This window comes from Zalophus californianus, chromosome 14 (assembly GCF_009762305.2).
Source record: "Zalophus californianus isolate mZalCal1 chromosome 14, mZalCal1.pri.v2, whole genome shotgun sequence".
Classification (NCBI taxonomy): Eukaryota; Metazoa; Chordata; class Mammalia; order Carnivora; family Otariidae; genus Zalophus; species Zalophus californianus.
The window spans coordinates 37,999,872-38,021,153 of NC_045608.1; the positions used below are offsets into that span (position 1 = coordinate 37,999,872).

Here is a 21,282-nt window from a genome sequence, read left to right on the forward strand (position 1 = left end):
GAATGTCACTTTGGCCCATGGGATCTCGTCTCTTGCCCCCTTGCCTTTGTCTGCTCAGCTCCAGCCACTTGGGCCTTCCTGCTATTGTCCCGGGAAGTGTGCTTTCACTCCGTGTAGGATCCTGCTCACATGTCTGGACTTCTTCCCTGATTACCGGCCTTAAGAGCATCCCCACTTCTGCCCATCATTTTCTATGTCTTCCTAGCACCATCACTATCTGACATTCCATTTTGTTTCTCATTTGAGTGTTTATTCTGTCTTTGGCTCTGGGGGGACAGGTCTTTCTCTTTGTTCTGCTGCCATACCCTTGGCACCTGAAATCCTGTCTGGCACATAGCAGGCACTCAGTAACTCTTTAAATGAGTAAATAACTCTCAGTGGCTATTCAAAAAAACTTAAAGAATAGTATTAAGAAAATAAGAGTTAAAGTATCTTAACTTGTCTGTTATCAGTATCAGATTTAAATCTGTTCCAATTTTCTGTGTACCCTCCAGCGGATATTACCACCTGATGCTAAAGTCATCTCTTTGTAAAACACTTATTAAATGAATCAGGTTGAACTGAAAACTTTTTCAGCAGTGGGTAATTAGCTAGGAAAACTGCTGCTTGATCCTCGTGCCGTGATGCAGGCCAACATCAATGCGGAGCTCACATATGTATGTAATGGAACAGAGCATCTTCATTTGCTTCAGTGTCATTGTTATTCTGCTCCTGGTCACCTCTAGACCCAATAAAATAACAATTTGGAGAGGGGGCTGCCTCCTACTTAGAAGGAGGGCAGTGAACTCAGCCTCTAACCCACAATGAGTGGGGCAATAAGCCTTTTCACTCACATCACTGGTGGTCACCAGTTTGGGCCATTTTGAAGTAAAGGCCAGTTCCCTTTCTCATTTTCTAGAGATGGGTACAAACTCTTTAGTGTATTGATTTTTCCCTTGATATCTTACATCTTCTTTACGTGGCAAATAATGCTCACATGCAATTCTAGTTTTTGTCTTAGAACAATTACTTGATTTCACAAAAGGAAAAACAAAATAAAATTGCTGTTTTCTTGTATGGCCTTTTCAGCTGCAAGTAACACAAAAATCTGTTGACAATGGTTTAATCAAAGGGAGGGTTATTTGTCCTGTGTGACAGACACTGATGTGGTAGGTCCACCCTGGCATGTCCTCCCTCCAGGCCCATTTTCCTTTATCCTCTGCCTTCTTCAACACTTTTGCTTTTGTCTTTGTGCTTGTGGTCTGAGCCCTTAGGTCTGCGTCCCACGAGGGTCAAAGAGGCAGTTCATGGACAAAGCAGCGAGAGCATCATCTTTCCCCTTCTACTGGGAAAAAAGTATTTGTTGGCATCCTTATGTTGCCTTTCCCTTAGGTCTTATTGTCCCAGACAGTGTCAAAAGACCACATCTGGATGTGAGGCTGGCAAAGCCAACCTTTTTAGCTAGGCACGTTGCTTCCCCGAACCAAGTCAGGGTTCAATCAGCAGTAAAGAGGGAATGGACGTTGGGTGGGCAGCTGCCATGTCCGCCCGGGCTGCTGATGGCAGCTGGGTGATTCCATGTGAATGGGGGTTACTGCATCACGTGAGTGTGGAGCATTGTTCCTTACTCAGATAATTTCCAGTCTACAAGGATATTTTCCATTTCATTTTGCCTTTGCAGGAAGAACTCTGCCATTAGATTGACTCCTGCCTAAGTACAATTTTCATAGAAGATTTGGAATAAATTAGGAGCTATTTATGCTGCTTGATAGTAGCTCATAGTATTCAGAAATAGAAAACCAGAGATTGATTTTAGACAAGCTAAGCTCTGAAATAATAAAATGGGGATTAGCTCTCAGCATTGTGGTCAGGATATACCAAATAATGCTTACAGGTGTTACTTGTTGCCTTTATGATTTGTGATTCATTTATAAAACGTATTTGTTCAGTGTTTGTTAGGCGCCGGCGGCTGCTGTAGTGGGTTCTGGGGCTCCCATGGCAGGCACATTAGGTAAGGTCCATATCCTCACTGCAGTGAAGGGAGACAAGAGATCAGCAGATAAACTAGGAAATTAATTTCAGTTAAAGTGGCAAAAAGAAGGCAAGGAAGGGTAAAATGTTCTGAAAAAAAATGATTTCAAGTTGAGAACTTTTTTTCCTGAGCTAATTCTCTAAATATCCAAGTTAAAAGGAATATAGTCTTGGTGAAAATGCAATTATTTTCTGGGGAAAAAAACATTACTTTTTATCATAGGTTCCCTTATCCTAGAGGCAATAATATGAAGGATTGTAGAATTCACAGGTTTCTTTTCCCCAACAGATGGCTGTCTAATTCACCGTTGAGTCAACCCATTAAACTTCATCATACAAAATGTACCAAGGAAAATTGTTAGATTCCATGCTCTTTTATTGCATGTTCTTCTTGACTTCTTTGTTATGACTCTTGCTTGTGGTTCTTAATGTAATAACTCTTCTCACAATAGTTGAGGTCATACCCCTCCTTACGTATCTAACAAGGAGAGAAATATGACCCCCAACGGGGCTCTGGAGATAAGTATGCATTGATAAATATTTAAAAGATCACTTCAAGCCTTAATTTAATCAAGTGCATTGAAATAGTCCTGAAAAACATATTAAGGAGCCTTCACTGACAGTTTATTGAAATGTTTTCCACACAGAGCAAACTTGGGCTGACTGAGGGAGAGCATTTGTTTGGTGCTTTGTTTATAGGTTTAATATTTCAGACCTTTGTGACAGTGGCCTTGGTAGTGCATTGTGAGGCGCAGTTTGGAGAAAACTCTATATTCTGTGCTTATTTCTTATAAATCTTTTTATTTACTGACCGACACAAACATACTTCTTAATTAGAGACTTGTTTACAGTTTTTTAACATAGATTCCTTGGATTTGTTTAAAAGTTGTTTCTTTTTTAAGGCTGCTTCCAAAAGCTACCTTTGGATGGAGCAACTCGTTTCTCTCTGTTTATCCCTCAAGGGGTTTTGCAAAATTATGAGAGCATAATACATATCTATGACAGACTTTCTTGTTGCTCAGTAGACAATGAAAATCTATCTGAGGTCTAAATATTTGTTGCAATAGCCTGTAATATTTGTTGTATGTAGGCCGTTGGCTTGTATATAGCCTGTGAGCATCTATAGCTTATGGGTTGTAAATAAAGCTGTAGAAATGGATGACCCAGGAACATGCCTTGAGGTTCTCTGACATCTTCAGGTTAACTAGAGGAAGGGAATCTGGCAAAGGGTCTTACAAGAGAATGCCCATATGCAGCAAGGAAACTGGTAGGGGGTGATGTGCCCAAAGCTTGTGGACAATAACAACTCGAGAAGGGATAGTGATTAATAGCACCAAGGCCGAGAGTGTGATGCATACTCAGCAGCTGCACGTCGGCCTTAACTCATAGAAGGCACCAATGATCTGAGAAGATGGACATGGTTTGAGTAGTGAGATGTGAGGAAACAAATGTAACTTTTTAAAGACATTTGGCTGGGAAGGGGAACACAGTGAATGGCTGCTAAAGGGGAATGTGGGTTCCAAAGAGAGTGTTAAGCTTTTGTTTTCTGTTTTGTTTTGTCTTTGTCTTTGTGGGGAAACTGGAGTTTGTTGAAATACTGGTACAAAAGATTCAATAGTCCAGGAGTGACTAGAATATCTGAGATTCTGAAGACCCTGTAGAGAAGACCCAAAGAGAATGGGCGAGAGCCCGCACTCTGGAGGGGAGTGAGTGCTCCCTCACTGGGATGGAAAGGGAGGAGGGGATGCTATCCCCCAAAGACAGGCTCCAGTTGTCCCAGTGAAGTGCAGGCAGGCGCAGCTGTGAGAGCCAGAGGGTGGAGGCTAGTGGAAGCCTGGGAGAGTGGGGAGGGGCTCAGGTGACACTGAAGATGATAGTTTTGTTAACAATGAATCTGCACTATTGTGTAATTTTTTCCAGAAGAACTTAGTCCTGCAAAACACAGACCAGCAGGGTGGTGCCACTGACCCATGGCTGGCTCTTTATTTTCTTTCCACAGCCACCTGTCAGTGAGGCAAGGGTGCTTAAGTTATTGGCAACAGAGGGGAACTACTGGTTGGCAGAACCGAAGACGAGGAGAGGGAGTTCTGATGGGAGGAGAATGGATGGGAAAGAAGAGAATTTGTGGCCTGGAAACTCCCACGGTATTGAAACATCATCAGCAGCTGGGCTACCTCAGCAAGTGATCTGGAAGGACGCGATTTTGCAGTCAGCTGGCTTGTTTGCTTAGTGCTTTTGGAAACAGTATCATTTTGGGTGATGACAAGATCTAGAGGGTTTTCTTTGGAGGGAGAGCAGACCAAGGAAAATCACAGAACAGAGAAGGATGGTTTAACTTCTGAAAACCTTTAGAGATAGATTGCCCTTGGGCTTGACAGAATTTATCTCTGGCCTGGAGTGGTTATATATAGTACATATTAGTGTCAGTATTAGTATTAGTATTAAGTACATACAGCATTAATAATAGTATTAATATAGCATGAGTGTTACTGTACATAGTATTAGTACAGTGTAGTATGGGTCAGGCAGTTCTTTTTTCAGCTAGCTTTGAAAACTACTTGAGTAAGCATGGTAGGGCTGTGTTCACCATCTTTGGCATGCCTCATTTATTAGCTGAATTTTTTTCTTTTTTAACATTTTATTTATTTATTTATTTGAGAGAGAGAGAGAGAGAGCCCAGTGAGGGGGAGGGGCAGAGTGAGAGAGAGAAGTAGGCTTTCTGCTGAGCAGGGAGTCCGACTCGGGGCTCCATCCCAGGACCCTGGGATCATGACCTGAGCCAAAGGCAGACCTTTAACTGACTGAGCCACCCAGGAGCCCCTCTTAATTGAATTTCTGTCCCGCATTTGGGGGAGCCTTGCTGCAGTTGAGTGGGAGTTTCAAGGGGAACCACAAACCAGACCTCACCCTTTCACATTCTTAGCTCATGGTTATATTGCCTTTGCCAGTATTATTCTCTGAAAGAAATGAGTGAATGTTCTCATATTTTTAAAACATTTCAATGCCTATATATTTTGCTCTGCCTCAGACACCAGTTGCATTAATTTTATCTATTACAGCACTGATATTTTCTGCTAAATCATGTTCTGAAACATCACAAGTATCCAGTAGGTGTTTTGGTGATGGTTTGTTTTTAATTTGCAAAGTCTTAATGAGTATCATTTACATATTGTAGTCTTTCTAGTTCTTCTTCACTGAGGGTGTTTTCAAGGTATGTTCTTTTACTTCCTGAAGGAGCAAATGATGTGAACATCCTTCCAGGTCAAGCTGTTTGTCCTACCCCAGGGTGCCGAGGAATAGGCCATATCCGTGGTCCACGGTATTCAGGACATCACAGGTAAATTTTTTTCTTGTTTAAATTATTTTAGGGACAAATTGGAACAGTGTGCAGATTAGCAGCTATAGTAGCAGCATAAATGACTCTTAGGAGCCAAATGCCTTCCTGTCATACTCCCTTCTCTGTGTTCCTAGGGCCCCTCCTTGACATTTCCTGTTGCCTGCCCACCTCTGCCCTTCCTGGAGCCTTCTTGGACCCTTGAGGCCTTGCCCAGACCTGCATCACTTCCCAGAGCCTCTGCTCTCTGACAGTTTCCTTAACAAGTGCCCATTACATGGGACACACTCACCACTCTTTGTCCCACCCCAAGCCTGAATTCTCTCCACACAAGTCCTGAGTCCTGCTGTCTTCTAGAGAAATTCCAGAACCTCTTGCCTTTTCCCCCTGTTGCTTTCACTTTGCCCTTATTTCTTTTTCTCTATGTTTTAGTTATTTGGAGATGAGATAATTCTGTGGTAGAATAGAAAGTAGTAAGTGTGAAGTTATATTGAAGCATATAGCCATGTTTTCAATATTTCAGAATAGTATAGTGCTTTAAGAAAAAGTACAAATAAGTCTGTATAAGTCCCTAGTCCTTTTTATGTTCCCATCAATTGGTAAAATAACGTATAGATGAATTATTCATATTGGTGCTCTAGTTACAGAATATGTAAACTAAAAAAATTATTCAAATACACAAATACATAAAACAAATATCATAGATAAGTATAAAGAGAAAAGAATAAGTTATGTCACGTGTGAAGCAAGAAAATATTTGTTTGAACAAAAGAGATCCAAATGGAAGTCCTTGCTTTACCAGGTGGTTGCAATCCTGGAAACCCATGCTGAAAACAGTTTCTAAATTAACCAAAGCAAATGTTACTGTAAGAAATAATGGTAAACACTCCCAAATAGCATAAATGAATATGTTATATGTGTAAATATAACATTAACACTTAAAAGGATATCATATAGAATCCATAAAAAAATATAAAGATGTGCAGACGTCTTGGGTACTTGGACAATGTGTAGGATTCATGGACTAGGAGAGTGGGGCTAGACTCACTGGAGACATTGTGGTGTTGTGTGGGGGAAGGAGGAAAAGAGAGTAAAGGACATAAAGTGGGAGGAAAGGGGGGCGATCACACCATTTGGGAGGGGGCTCTATATTAAGGGAGGACCCTGTTGGAACAGATAGAGCCACTTTTCAAACATCCCCAGGAGTATATGGCTATGAAGAATCTTCCTCAGGCTTTTCTTGTGTGTTTCTTTTTGTTCTAAATATAGAGCTGCAAACCCCAATATGATTAGTCACTAGTCATATATGTCTGTTTAAATTAAAATTAATCAAAATTAAAATTAAATCTTCAGTTCCTCAGTCACACGTAGCCATGTGTGCCCAGTGGCCACCATACTGGATGGCACAGAAAGTTCTGTAAGATAGCCCTGAGAGGGTTTACCCTGTTCTGCCTTCTCAAAGTAGATTTTTGAGCAGCAGGTATTTCTATATGAAAAGTGAGCTCTTCCGTCAATACTTGGGTCATTACCCTGAAAGTTAGCAAGACTGTAACGTTGTGGTTGGTCTGGAGTTCACCCCCCTGAGGCACTGGGGCTGAAGTAACAAATATCACCCTGGACAGCTCCTTAAGGTTGCCAGCTGGCTCAGTCAGGGTCTCTTCCACTTCATTACAGCAGGCTTGCCTCCCACGCTGTTCCTACGTGTGGCTCGCTTGCCTCTCCCTGCTTGGATTCGGAAAACATTATGAACAGAGTCACAATGGGTGTGCCCCACTTTGTTCCAGCAGCTTCCTGGAACTTTTCTCATTCAGTATGGCACAGACAGATCCAATTGTTTTCTTATTTGTAGTATCTAATTAGAGACTGTCCGACATGATTTCCTCCATCCACCAAGTAGCCTTTAAAGGTGAGCCTCAGAACTTCTGAATGTGGAAGTAGAGTTTAAAGAAAGGCATTCTATGAAGCTTATGAGAAAAATAAAATACTGCACATATGTGATAGTGAGACATTTTTAGAGAACATTCTTAGAGAACTAGAAGGCACAAGGCATTCTTGCTCCAGACCTCACAATTCATAGGGCTGCTCGGGGCAACGCCTTTGTGACTAGGTCTTGGCTCTCCTCCCGCTTTAGACCTTCTGATAGAGCAGAGCTCCTGTAAATAAAAGTCTTCAGAAACTTAATGATTCCATTATCTCAGAAAAAAAAAAAAGCAATGACTACCTGTGATGAGCTTCTCTCCAGAATGGAAAAGACAAAAAAAATAAGACAACTGGATGGTTCTTGAACAGCACTTAGAACTTATAAGGCATTAAACTATCAGACAAATTCTGACTTACCTATGAAAAGAGCTTTTATTATATTTAATACTATTTTGTATTCATGGAATGAGGACAAGTTCTTGGTGGGGTTAGTGTTGATTGTAAGGCAGTTATGGAGGGTGGAGGTCATGGGCAATATAAGGTTAGTTCCAGTAGGCACGGGGCATCTCTCTCTCTTGCTTTAATCATTTTCAGTGACCAGTCTTGTCTTTATCAAGTTTAGCTTTGAGATGCTAGAGTTACTCATTGACTGACTCTATCCATTTTTAGTCAATACACTGATTTCTTTTTAAACCACCAATTCTTATTTTCACTTCTCTATAGGTTATCACATTCTGAATATCATTTACTAAGTTAGTCAATGTACTAATGTAACTTTGAGTATAACTTAAGAATTTGCTTAAATTCTCTTGGAACTAATTGGGCAAGAACTGTAATGATAAATCATTCATATTCTCTGGGGTTTGTTTTCATGTATTTCAATTACTGTAGTCTTAATTTTACATAGTTTTATAAGATGAAAAATATCATTCTTCAATATGTGTCTTTGGTGGTATCTGTTGAGAATATTACACACACACACACACACACACACACACACACACCTAACTACACCTGCTAGGAATTTGCCCTAACACACCCAAAGTTGTCATTGTACATTTTCCTTCTTATTTGTCAATGAGATGGTAAGCAGGAGATTAGAATTTTAAAATGCTGCATTCTCCCAGAGCCCTAGATGTGTTGTTACAGTCATCTCTAGCTTTGGTTTCCTGAAGCATGTGAGTTACACTTGCATATTCTAAAATGAAAGTATTTTTTTCTCTTGTCATAAATATGTACCTTTACCAAGGAGTCATCATTCTACAAAATGCTTTTTGCAGTTTCTAGTCCAGAAGAGTTTTAGGCAAATATTTTTATCTTAAAAAAAAGAAGAAAACAATAAAACTAGAACCCCCTCCAGCTTCATGAAGGCCTGTATAAAACAGCTCAATTGACCTCTGCTTCCAAAGCCTTGGGGAATGCTTAGAAGTATAGGAAGACAGTGATTTTCACTGCTCTTCTGTAAAATACTCCTAGGCAGCAAAGTGCTTGCAAGGAGTGAGTCTTGTTTTTACCATTTTATGTCAGAATTTCTGATTCTGATCTTAAAGCCTTGGTGTTTTGAAAGGAAGTAAACAATGTTCTTAAAATAAGTTGTCAGTGTCTTGTTTCATACAGCTGACGAGGAGAGCTGTGACATCAGGACATAGCTGACGACATCTGAAAATAATAGATCACTTTGAGAGATCAGGTGGACCTCTTGGTATCCTTTTTAGATGGATTTCAGACAGGTTTACTTTAGTTTTCATTAAAATAGTCAAGGGGTTAACAGTAATATTCAAAGCTGTTGGGACTTCATGTAAAATCTGCATAAACCATTATTTGAGAAAAATTGCATCAGTTCTTATCTGTATGAAAATAGGACTTTTGGCACACAATTATCACACAATTTACATGTTATTTGAATGAATTTACATAGTGAATAAAATGAAATAGGTGTGTTTGTTAACATAGAAATATTTAAAGATGGCAATATTGGGACTACAAGATAGAAACAATATAAGCCAGGGTCCTGGATTAGACAGGAATTTGTTTTTTCTAACTGAGTAGAACATAGACTTGGAAAGACTTGATCCACATCTGTGTCATAAAACATACAAAGGTGGGACGACTGGGGGGCTCAGTCAGTTTAGCGGCTGCTTTCAGCTCAGGTCATGGTCCCAGGGTCTTGGGATCGAGTCCCGCAGCAGGCTCCCTGCTCAGCGGGAGGCCTGCCTTCTCCCTCTGCCCCTCACCCCTCTGCTCGTGCTCGCTCTCAAATAAATAAAATCTTTAAAAAATATACAAAGGTAATTTATTTAGGAGCTAGTAATTACATTCTTACACAAAGAGCCAGGTGTGGTTACAAGGTAGGGACCTCTTGCCCCAGTGTTCTTGGGTGGGGTATAGGACACACGTTGCTGCTGTCACACCATGAAGAATACAAATTAAAACAAGGAAACAAACAAAAAAACACACAAATAGAAAAGGGACATCTGCTGCTCAGAAGTAAGGATGTCCAGTAAATCTAAGACATTTTGGGTGTAGTTCGTGGAAACTTATGGCACAACTCAGCCTCTATTCATGATTTATGAATCAATTTGCCAGTGTGGTGTGTGTGTGAGTGTGTGTGTCTATGTGGTGCGTGCATATGTATGTATGGTGTGTGTGGGTGCAGCAGGTACGTGTGTGGGGTATGTTGGGATTGTGTGGGGGGGTGTGTTGGGCTGTGTATGTGTGGTGTGCGTGTGGTGTGCAGTTGGGGCCGGTGGAACTCCTCCAGCTCTTGACCTCATAGACCTGTCTCCTGGCATTTTTGTCTTCAAGGAGAGCATTTGCTGTGCTGTCTTCCTGCGTCTTGGGTGCGTTTTGAGGGAACACTCTCTGGTTGCGCTGTGGCACTGCGGCCTCTGCGCACAAACCCCTGCGTCCCCTCTGATCCCCCCCAGCCCTGCCAGCCAGGCTTGGACTCCTTTGGCAGAGCCACTCCCCTCCAAAGCCTCTCTCAGCTGCAAGTCCATTCATCATTTCCCCACACGTGGTGACCTTCCCCAGCCCCCTGCCCTTGCCCTCCGTCCGGGATGAACCGGTTTCTCTGCAGGGCAGCCGCACAGCCACCTTCTGGGGCTCACCTGCCTCCTGGGATTCCCTTTGCCTTCTTTCTGCCACGTGCTTGATTTTCTGGATTTCAAGTTTTGTCCCTGGTTTATTTTCTCCTTGCTTTTTGGGGTAGGATTTGTGGGAGGTAGTTTTTTTTTTTTTTTAATATCAAAAATATCTTTTATCTCTCCTCAACCATAGCCGTTGACTTGTGGATAGAATTCTAGTTGGAAACCTTTTTCTTCAGAGTATTGAAGGCATTGCTCCATTTTCTCTCTGTAAACCAGAAGTCAGCTGGCATTCAAATTTCACTTTGGGAAAGGATTGGTCTTCCTTTTCCTCCACTCCACCCTCTGCAGGAATCTCAGGCCCTGGATGTTTTCAGGACCTTCTCTTTATCACTGGTATTCTGAAAGGAGTTTTCTTTCCTAGGTTCAATCTGCAAACTCATGTCTTTTGTTTCTGAGAAATGGTCCTATAGTGTTTCTTGGGTAATAACCCTCTTTTCTATGTGCTCTGATGTTTTCCCCCAGCTTTGACTTCCCTGTCTTTTGTTCTTTTCTATGGACTATTTCCTCAACCTTGACTTACAGTCCTTTCATTGAAATTTTTAGTTGTATTGTGATTTTTTTTCAGTTTCTCAGAACTCATCCTTATTCTCCGATTACTTTTTTTTTTTTTGCATCCTGTTCTTTTTTTTTGATTGTGTGTCTTTTTCTTTTACTCTCTGATAGCATTTGAGGCTGTTGTTTTCCTCCTCCCTGCATCCCTTTTTTTCCAGATACTTGTGTTTTGACTTGGTTTGGCTGAGGTTGGTCAGCTTCTTTCTGTTTCATGAAGGACATTGCCGTAAGCCCAGCAGTCCTTCTCTGTGTTCACTCTTGAGAGCGAAGCGCCAGAAGGCTGGTGTGCAGCTTTGCGTGCATGCGTGGGCCCGTCTGCTGGTGAGTTTCGTGGACTGGTCAGGCAGGCACCCAGCCCAGGCTGAGGAGCCTGTCACCAGCAGTGAGCCTCCTCTTCTGAGTAAGTTCTTTCCAGCAGACATGATGCCTGCAAACGTTTCCTGGGTGCTTCTGTGCTATCGTCTCCCTGCGGATCTTGGCTCTCTCCAGCCGATGGCCCAGAAGGAATTCTTGAGACGTCTTTGGTGCAAAAATGTGGTTTTACTGAAGCACGGGGACAAGACCCATGGGTAGAAAGAGCTGCACTGGGGTCATGAAGAGTGGCCCATTATCTTCTTTCAGGTTGGGAGGGGGTTAGGGACAGCGTAAGTCTCTAAGGACTTTTGGAAACAAAGTTTCCAGGACCTTGGGGGCGCTAGCTATTGTTGGGAAAAGGTCATTTAGTACTGTCTAATAAAACCTGAGTCATGAGACCCTTCAGATGTATATCGGTGGGTCCTATGCTTGGGGAAGGATTGCCAGTGTGTATCTTGGGGAGTAGAGATAATGGAAGTTTCTAAAGGAATTTTTGTATGTTAAAGTAGACTTAGAGGTTCCTGGGGCTTGGGCTAAGATTGTCTTTTGCCCTTAGCAAAGTATTAGTATGGAGGCAGCAGAGTTCCTAGAGGAATGTCACTCTGCCTGTTTTCAAGGACTTATCAATGGGCTGTAGATAGTAAGGAAATTTAATAATTTTTCTTCTGCCTTTGTTTCCCACATCATTATCCATTTTCCAGCTTTGAAAATGTGTTGACTTATCTGCTGTCATTTTTTCTCTTGTGCTTTGTGTTTATGCATTTATACCCTCTCATTCATTTATTTGATTTTTTTTAGTAATGAGAGGAGGGATTTATTACCAAGAAGAAAGGAAAATTCAATTTTCCAGTCTGCCATATTTTTTCTAACTTATTTTTTAAAACTTGGTTTACCCCCCCAAATAATCATTTAGCTAATAGTATATAATTTTATTTCTCTTTATTTTTGTTTTATCATAATAGCACTTTCTTCTTCATATCCATAGAAAATAAAAGATTATGTAAAATGACTTTTTATTGGCTCTGTAAACTTCATGAATTTATAATGGCTGATTAGAATACTGTGTTCAAAAGGATTCTCAAAGGCATCGTTTTAATTTTATATTCACACTACTTCTTAATTTATTGTGACCTGCAGTTAAAACTTTATCATGCTAAGAGAGTACCTTTATGACATGTGTTCACGTTTATCTGATTCCTTTGTCACTTGGCCTGTCATTTTCTTTGACTTTATGTAACCACACAGTGAAATCGAACTGGGTGGAAATTTAAAAATAAACTTGCAGATGTATTTTTACTTTAATAGTAAAAAGAAAAAGAGGATCTGACTTTGGATAACACTCTTAATTCTCAAAATGACATGATTAATTACCCAATTTAGTAAAAGCATTGATAAAGTAATGAAAGATCAGCCTTGGGTCTTTAAATCACTTCTGTCCATTACTTAGAATTCTTGAAGGTTAATCCATATGTCTGATTTTACTCACTGGGAAATAATTGTGTGAGAATTCTGTTTTTTCCCTTTCTTTAGGGAAGAAGATTTCATATGGAATGCTTTATTTTATAGCAACTGAGGCATTGATTTCCAAAGACACAGTGTTCTTTGACATAATCTAAGGATTTTATTAAGTACAAAATTTCAAATTATATGAATTGCCAAGGTTGTAGGAACTGTATCCTTATTATGATGAAGGTAGATGTGACTTTAGTTTATTTCTACCCGAGACCAGTTCATGGCAATTAATGGTAGGCCAAAATGATGATATCTGGTAATTTTAAATCACTTAAAAACCAAAATCAAAGTAAATTATAGACAAAGTCCATTCTTTTAAGAATTAGAAAGTTTACCATCTATGTTACTTTTGAATTAATACCATTTTATTAAAGAACTAGTCCATGGTCAATAGTAAAATTTTGAATACAGAAGTATTCAAGAATAAATAAAAACCATTCATATTCCAACTACAAACTTATATGCCTTAAATCTGTTTCATTTTTCAGGCTTTTTCATATACGTGTATTATTTCCATGAGTAAAATCAGACAGGATATACAACTTCTTCCATTTGTCTTTCAATAAAAGATCAAATAGTTTATCCTTTTGTTAAAAATTTCTCAGATACATTAATCGGATGTTATTTGGTGCAAAAGTTTTATAACCATTGTGTCTTTGTATAATGGATTCTATATTAGTAAGAAGTGACTCTTCACCCTTATTTTCCCCTGATCTCTGCACTGTCTCTTATTAACAGTGCCAAGCGAGATTTTTTTTTTTAATTTTGAGATAATCTTTGTCCATTCTATTGTTTTTAGCCTTTCATGTCATTTTATTTAGGTATTCTTTTTGTGAAAAGCATATAACTGTCTTAAAAGTAAAATCCCATCTAAGAGTCTTTTCTTGTTGATAACAAAATTTGACCTATTTGCAGTTATTGTTATAATTATTATATATAGTACATATTCCAACTTTTATGTCATAAGTTTTTGCCTTTGTTTGCTTGCTTGTTTGTTTTTTAGTGATGGTTGTGGGTCAAGGGAAGGGACCTTCCTTCATTCTTTTCTTCCTTTTCCAGAGTATTTTGTTTGTTGATAAGTTCTAGTTTAAAAGAAAGGTTTTTAGTTTTTCTAATGGTTATTCTGAACTTTTCCAATGCATTCCTAAAACTGTGTTTATGTAACCATCAAAGTCATAAAACATAAATCTGGCTTTCTTTTGTGAAATTTGAAACACTGAATGCTATTCTTTTTTCCCCAGTCCAACATACCGATTTATATTAATTGAACTTGTGATTATATACAATGCTCTTTTCTTTCTTTCCAATTTTTAAGCAATAGAGATAAATTCTTGGAAAGAACAGAAGTGGGCAAACAATTTTACAGTCATACTTAAGACAACCATGTACCCTTATTTCTATATATCTTACTGGCCCCAGTGGTATCCTCAGCCTTTACAGTGCAGTTTTTGCATTTTTTAAAAGTTTTTATTTTAATTCCAGTTAGTTAACATACAGTGTTATATGAGTTGCTGGTGTACAATATAGTGATTCAACACTTCTGTACATCGCCTGGTGCTCATCACGACAAGTGTACTCCTTAATCCCCTTCACTTATTTATTGATTTAACATCTCTTATTCCTTGTTCTGGCACAGTTCTTTTCAAGGTTCGTTTTAATTTGTCTGTGGCACCTGCATATTATATCTAAAATCTTTGTTCATCTCACACATGAAATCAGTCTGAGAGGAGAGAGATGTCTTAAGCCCAGAACTTTTCCTTCAGAGTTGTCATCATTGCTTCCTGTCACCTTCTGGTTTCTATGCCATGTGGACAAAGTCTAATGCCAGCCTCGCTGATGGTGGCAGAGGTAGTCTGCGCTCCTTCTGTCAAGGTTTTCTATAGAATATCTTTATATGTTTATGTATATATGAAATTTAAAATCGCCCTGCATATGTCTAGATATGGTTTTCTTCCTTCCTTCCTTCCTTCCTTCCTTTTTCTTTCTTTCCTTCCTTCCTTCTTTCTTTCTTTCTTTCTTTCTTTCTTTCTTTCTTTCTTTCTTTCTTTCTTTCTTTCTTTCTTTTTCTTTCTTTCTTCCTCCTTTCCTTTCCTTTCCTTTCCTTTCCGTTCCGTTCCTTTCCTTTCCTTCCCCTTCCCCTTCCCCTTCCCTTCCCTTTCCCTTTCCTTTCTGTAATACTGTCTGTTCTTTCACAGTTTTTAGGCCAAAGTCGTCTTTCATCTCAGGTCATCTTTCTCCAAGTATTTCATATGGTATCTGTAGTCTTCTCTCCAAAATTGCTATTAAATGACATTGGATCCTCTTCATCTGTCCTTTGTGTCTCTCATTTTTTTCTGTGTTTTCAGTTCTTCATTCTTCCCTCTGCATCCTGAGGCAGAGCTAGTTTGATCTTTTGTGCCTACCTGTGTGGGTTCTCTCGCACCCCCTTGCAAGCTTTCCTGGCCCCTCTCGTTCACCTCCATCACCATGTACTACCTCCAGTGGCTCCTCTTAAGCAGATATTAGGAGAGACATTTCAAATGCAAAATTCTCCCTGATCCTGACACATAATCATCCCTGTACTGGGAAGTTTCATTTCTCCATTTATTTTTTTCAAAATAAGTTTCAAGTGCATGTAGCCCTTAATTAAAAGTAATTTAAGAATATTCCTTATGATTTCAAGTGGTTGGGCAAAGGGTAAGTTCACATCATCTCTGGGCCTCAGATTTTCCATCTGTAAAACAAGGTGATTGGACTAGATGATTTGTCTTTTCCTTCTTAGTTACCCTACCTCGCATATTGTTTACTCTGAGAGTTTACTCTCAGCCTGGACAGAACTTGCTCCACTTGCAAGGAATTTACCCAGATGTAAATTTAACTATTCCTAACAAAAGGGAAGAAACACATTGACAACAATACAATAATAGTGGGGGAATTTAACACCCCCCCTGACTGAAATGGACAGATCATCTAAGCAAAAGATCAACAAGGAAATAAAGACTTTAAATGACACACTGGACCAAATGGACTTTACAGACATATTCAGAACATTCCATCCCAAAGCAATGGAATACACATTCTTCTCTAGTGCCCATGGAACATTCTCCAGAATTGATCACATCCTAGGTCATAAATCAGGTCTCAAACGGTACAAAAGATTGGGATTATTCCCTGCATGTTTTCAGACCACAATGCTTTGAAACTAGAACTCAATCACAAGAGGAAAGTTGGAAAGAACTCAAATACATGGAGGCTAAAGAGCATCCTACTAAAGATTGAATGGGTCAACCAGGAAATTAAAGAAGAATTTAAAAAAATTCATGGAAACCAATGAAAATGAAAACACAACTGTTCAAAATCTTTGGGATATAGCAAAGGCAGTCCTAAGAGGAAAGTATATAGCAATACAAGCCTTTCTCAAGAAACAAGAAAGGTCTCAAATACACAACGTAACCCTACACCTAAAGGAGCTGGAGAAAAAACAGCAAATAAAGCCTAAACCCAGCAGGAGAAGAGAAATAATAAAGATCAGAGCAGAAATCAATGAACTAGAAACCAAAAGAACAGTAGAACAGATCAACAAAACTAGGAGCTGGTTCTTTGAAAGAATTAACAAGATTGATAAACCCCTGGCCAGATTTATCAAAAAGAAAAGGGAAATGACCCAAATCAACAAAATCATGAATGAAAGAGGAGAGATCACAACCAACACGAAAGAAATACAAACAATTATAAGAACATATTATGAGCAACCCTATGCCAGCAAATTAGATAACCTGGAAGAAATGGGTGCATTCCTAGAGATGTATCAACTACTGAAATTGAACCAGGAAGAAATAGAAAACCTGAACAGACCTATAGCCACTAAGGAAATTGAAGCAGTCATCAAAAACCTCCCAAGAAACAAAAGCCCAGGGCCAGATGGCTTCCCAGGGGAATTCTATCAGACATTTAGAGAAGAATTAATTCCTATTCTCCTGAAACTGTTCCAAAAAATAGAAATGGAAGGAAAACTTCCAAACTCGTTTTATGAGGCCACCATTACCTTGATCCCAAAACCAGACAAAGACCCCATCAAAAAGGAGAATTACAGACCAATATCCTTGATGAACATGGATGCAAAAATTCTCACCAAAATACTAGCCAACAGGATCCAACAGTACATTAAAAGGATTATTCACCATGACCAAGTGGGATTTATCCCTGGGCTGCAAGGATGGTTCAACATCCGCAAATCAATCAACGTGATACAATACATTAACAAAAGAAAGAACAAGAATCATATGATCCTCTCAATAGATGCAGAAAAGCATTTGACAAAGTACAGCATCCTTTCTTGATCAAAACTATTCAGAGTATAGGGATAGAGGGTACGTACCTCAATATCATAAAAGCCATCTATGAAAAACCTACAGCGAATATCATTCTCAATGGGGAAAAGCTGAGAGCTTTTCCCCTAAGGTCAGGAACGCGGCAGGGATGTTCACTCTCACCACTGCTATTCAATATAGTATTAGAAGTCCTAGCCACAGCAATCAGACAACAAAAAGAAATCAAAGGCATCCAAATCAGCAAAGAGGAAGTCAAACTCTCACTCTTTGCAGATGATATGATACTGTATGTGGAAAACCCAAAAGACTCCACCCCAAAACTGCTAGAACTCATACAGGAATTCAGTAAAGTAGCAGGATATAAAACCAATGCACAGAAATCAGTGGCATTCCTATACACCAACAACAAGACAGAAGAGAGACAAATCAAGGAGTCAATCCCATTTACAATTGCACCCAAAACCATAAGATACCTAGGAATCAATCTAACCAAAGAGGCAAAGGATCTGTACTCAGAAAACTATAAAATACTCATGAAAGAAATTGAGGAAGACACAAAGAAATGGAAAAATGTTCCATGCTCATGGATTGGGAGAACCAACATTGTGAAGATGTCAATGCTACCTAGAGCAATCTACACATTCAGTGCAATTCCCATCAAAATACCATCCACTTTTTTCAAAGAAATGGAACAAATAATCCTAAAATTTGTATGGAACCAGGAGAGACCCCGAATAGCCAGAGGAATGTTGAAAAAGGAAAGCAAAGCTGGCGGCATCACAATTCCGGACTTCCAGCTCTATTACAAAGCTATCATCATCAAGACAGTATGGTACTGGCACAAAAACAGACACATCGATCAATGGAACAGAATCGAGAGCCCAGAAATGGACCCTCAACTCTATGGTCAACTCATCTTCGACAAAGCAGGAAAGAATATCCAATGGAAAAAAGACAGTCTCTTCGACAAATGGTGTTGGGAAAATTGGACAGCCACATGTAGAGGAATGAAACTGGACCATTTCCTTACACCACACACAAAAATAGACTCCAAATGGTTGAAAGACCTAAACCTGAGACAGGAGTCCATCAACATCCTAAAGGAGAACACAGGTAGCAACCTCTTTGACCTCAGCCACAGCAACTTCTTCCTAGAAACATCGCCAAAGGCAAGGGAAGCCAGGGCAAAAATGAACTATTGGGATTTCATCAAGATAAAAAGCTTTTGCACAGCCAAAGAAACAATCTACAAAACCAAAAGACAACCGACAGAATGGGAGAAAATATTTGTAAATGACATATCGGATAAAGGGCTAGTATCCAAAATCTATAAAGAACTTATAAAACTCAACACCCAAAGAACAAATAATCCAATCAAGAAATGGGCAGAAGACATGAACAGACATTTTTCCAAAGAAGACATCCAAATGGCCAACAGGCACATGAAAAAGTGCTCAACATCGCTCAGCATCAGGGAAATCCAAATCCAAACTTCAATGAGATACCACCTCACACCCGTCAGAATGGCTAAAATTAACAAGTCAGGAAACGACAGATGTTGGCGGGGATGTGGAGAAAGGGGAACCCTCCTACACTGTTGGTGGGAATGCAAGCTGGTGCAACCCCTCTGGAAAACAGTATGGAGGTTCCTCAAACAGTTGAAAATAGAGCTACCATATGATCCAGCAATTGCACTACTGGGTATTTACCCCAAAGATACAAATGTAGGGATCTGAAGGGGTACATGCTCCCCAATGTTTATAGCAGCAATGTCCACAACAGCCAAACTGTGGAAAGAGCCAAGATGTCCATCGACAGATGAATGGATAAAGAAGAGGTGGTATATGTACACAATGGAATATTATGCAGCCATCAAAAGGAATGAGATCTTGCCATTTGCAACGACGTGGATGGAACTGGAGGGTGTTATGCTGAGTGAAATAAGTCAAATCAGAGAAAGACATGTATCATATGACCTCACTGATAGGAGGAATTCTTAATCTCAGGAAACAAACTGAGGGTTGCTGGAGTGCTGGGGGTTGGGAGGGATGGGGTGGCTGGGTGATAGACATTGGGGAGGGTATGTGCTATGGTGAGCGCTGTGAATTGTGTAAGACTGTTGAATCACAGATCTGTACTTCTGAAACAAATAATGCAACATATGTTAAGAAAAAAGAAAAAGAAGATAGCAGGAGGGGAAGAATGAAGGGGAGTAAGTCAGAGGGGGAGATGAACCATGAGTGACGATGGACTCTGAAAAACAAACTGAGGGTTCTAGAGGGGAGGAGGGTAGAGGGATGGGTTAGTCTGGTCATGGGTATTAAAGAGGGCACATTCTGCATGGAGCACTGGGTGTTATGCACAAACAGTGAATCATGGAACACTACATCAAAAACTAATGATGTAATATATGATGATTAACATAACAATAAAAAAATTTTTTTAAAAATTTCACTATTCGTTAAAAGGTGACTATCTTGAGTTCGGGATCTATATCCCAAATGTAAGGCCCATAACTACAAAACTATTGGCAGTAGAAAGAACTGGGTTGGAATAGCCGCTTTTCTAAAGACACCCCAAGAATCAAGATTAATGATCCTTTCATTATCTGCTAGGCACAGCAGAAAAGAATGTGATTCCACAGTCAGTTTGTTGTGACTTCCTGGAGTTACTCAATTGTCAATGACTTTGTCCTAGCTAATCTGAATGCATAGGAAACTCTGTAATCTAATTTGAAATGGATTTTAGCCTCCTAAGAAATAACATCCTTAAGAGTAGGAAGTTTGTCCCTCTCTGTGTTTTTTTTCTTATAGATAAAGCTAAAATATGTCATTCTTCTGGAAACCCTCCTTAATTTTTAGATAAGTACCATTATTAAAATGTAAAATAGCCAGAGCCTGTCTGCCTTTCATGTGTGAGGATCATGTCGATAGTAGCCCTGTTTTTGGAAGTTACTTGCAGTGCAGACAATAGGGTGGACTAAGTTTGATACAAAAATTGAATGTTGATGTTTCTCCTTTGGAAAGAGCCTGCTATACAAGATAAGAATACCAATGAATAACATGTTGTATTTGCATATCATTTAACCACTCACAGAATGTTTTCACATGCATTATCTTACTTAATCTACAGAGCAGCCCTATGATGTAAATTTTATTGTGTCTCCTTTATGAATGAAGAAAATGAGTCCTGGACACATTGTGTCTTCTCTTCCTGATGCACAGCCAGCAAGTGGCTGACGTTCATGTCTTTTTAACTACTTCTGGATGTGTGTGTGGAACTGGAGTGCTAGTTGAAATTTCGTCTTTGACTTGTAGAGGAGGAAGATGTAGGTCAGAAAGGGAAGTGATAAGACTAAACTACCCACAAACTTAACTCCATCTGGATAATCAGCTGTTAAGGAGATGGTTAAGAAAAGTTTCCTCCTGAGGGAAGAGCAATACAAAATGATCTCCAGGATTCCTTCCAAACTACACATTTTGGTTCCCAGCTCCAGATTACACACAGGCACACACACAGAAGGCAGGGGGCTCTTAAAGACGATTTCAGTTGTTGCTTATAATTTGTTCTAGACAATAAAGAAGAATATAAGCTACCTGAATGTTTGCCTCCTTTTTCATATGTAGAGCTGTTCAAATACTCCTTGTAAAACATGAACTATCAATAAAACCTCAGGAATCAGAAATCTGAAATAAAGGCTCAGGCTGTGAAAATATTAAGCCAGATACGATGATTTTAATTACCCCTTTGTCTCAATTATTCTCATCTTGATGATATAATAAATACAGCATCATGCTCTAATTTCTGTTATTATAATTCAGTGCCCACATATGTCAGATTTAATATTCATTTTTTCGTCTTTATGTGGTGCCAGATGGTAGAGGTGCATTGCCTGTTTTTAAGAACTAGCTGCAATTAGTGAATTTTCTAATTCCGTCAGTGATAACGGGATGCAGTTGAGGATGGTTTAGGACTGCATTAGAAATGCCAGAGCAATAATCCAAAGTAAATAATGTGGTGCTATGTATCCCAAAAGATCATGCTGATAACTAAAATAGACACAGTGCCATTGACCTCAATTATAATAATGCATGCTGCAGAAGGTTCAAGTATGAATGGAGAACCGATAATTCAAATATAA

At 39.5% G+C, this 21,282-nt stretch overlaps 1 protein-coding gene across 6 annotated transcripts in view; it reads left to right on the top strand.

Moving 5' to 3' along the window:
- Positions 1-21,282, top strand: part of L3MBTL4 (L3MBTL histone methyl-lysine binding protein 4) — a 501,743-nt gene that overhangs the window by 312,012 nt on the left and 168,449 nt on the right. For all 6 annotated transcript variants that reach the window (XM_027577144.1, XM_027577148.1, XM_027577147.2 and 3 more), the window contains exon 14: positions 5,245-5,347. In XM_027577144.1, the coding sequence (XP_027432945.1) occupies positions 5,245-5,347 (103 nt within the window). The remainder of the gene's footprint in view (positions 1-5,244; positions 5,348-21,282) is intronic.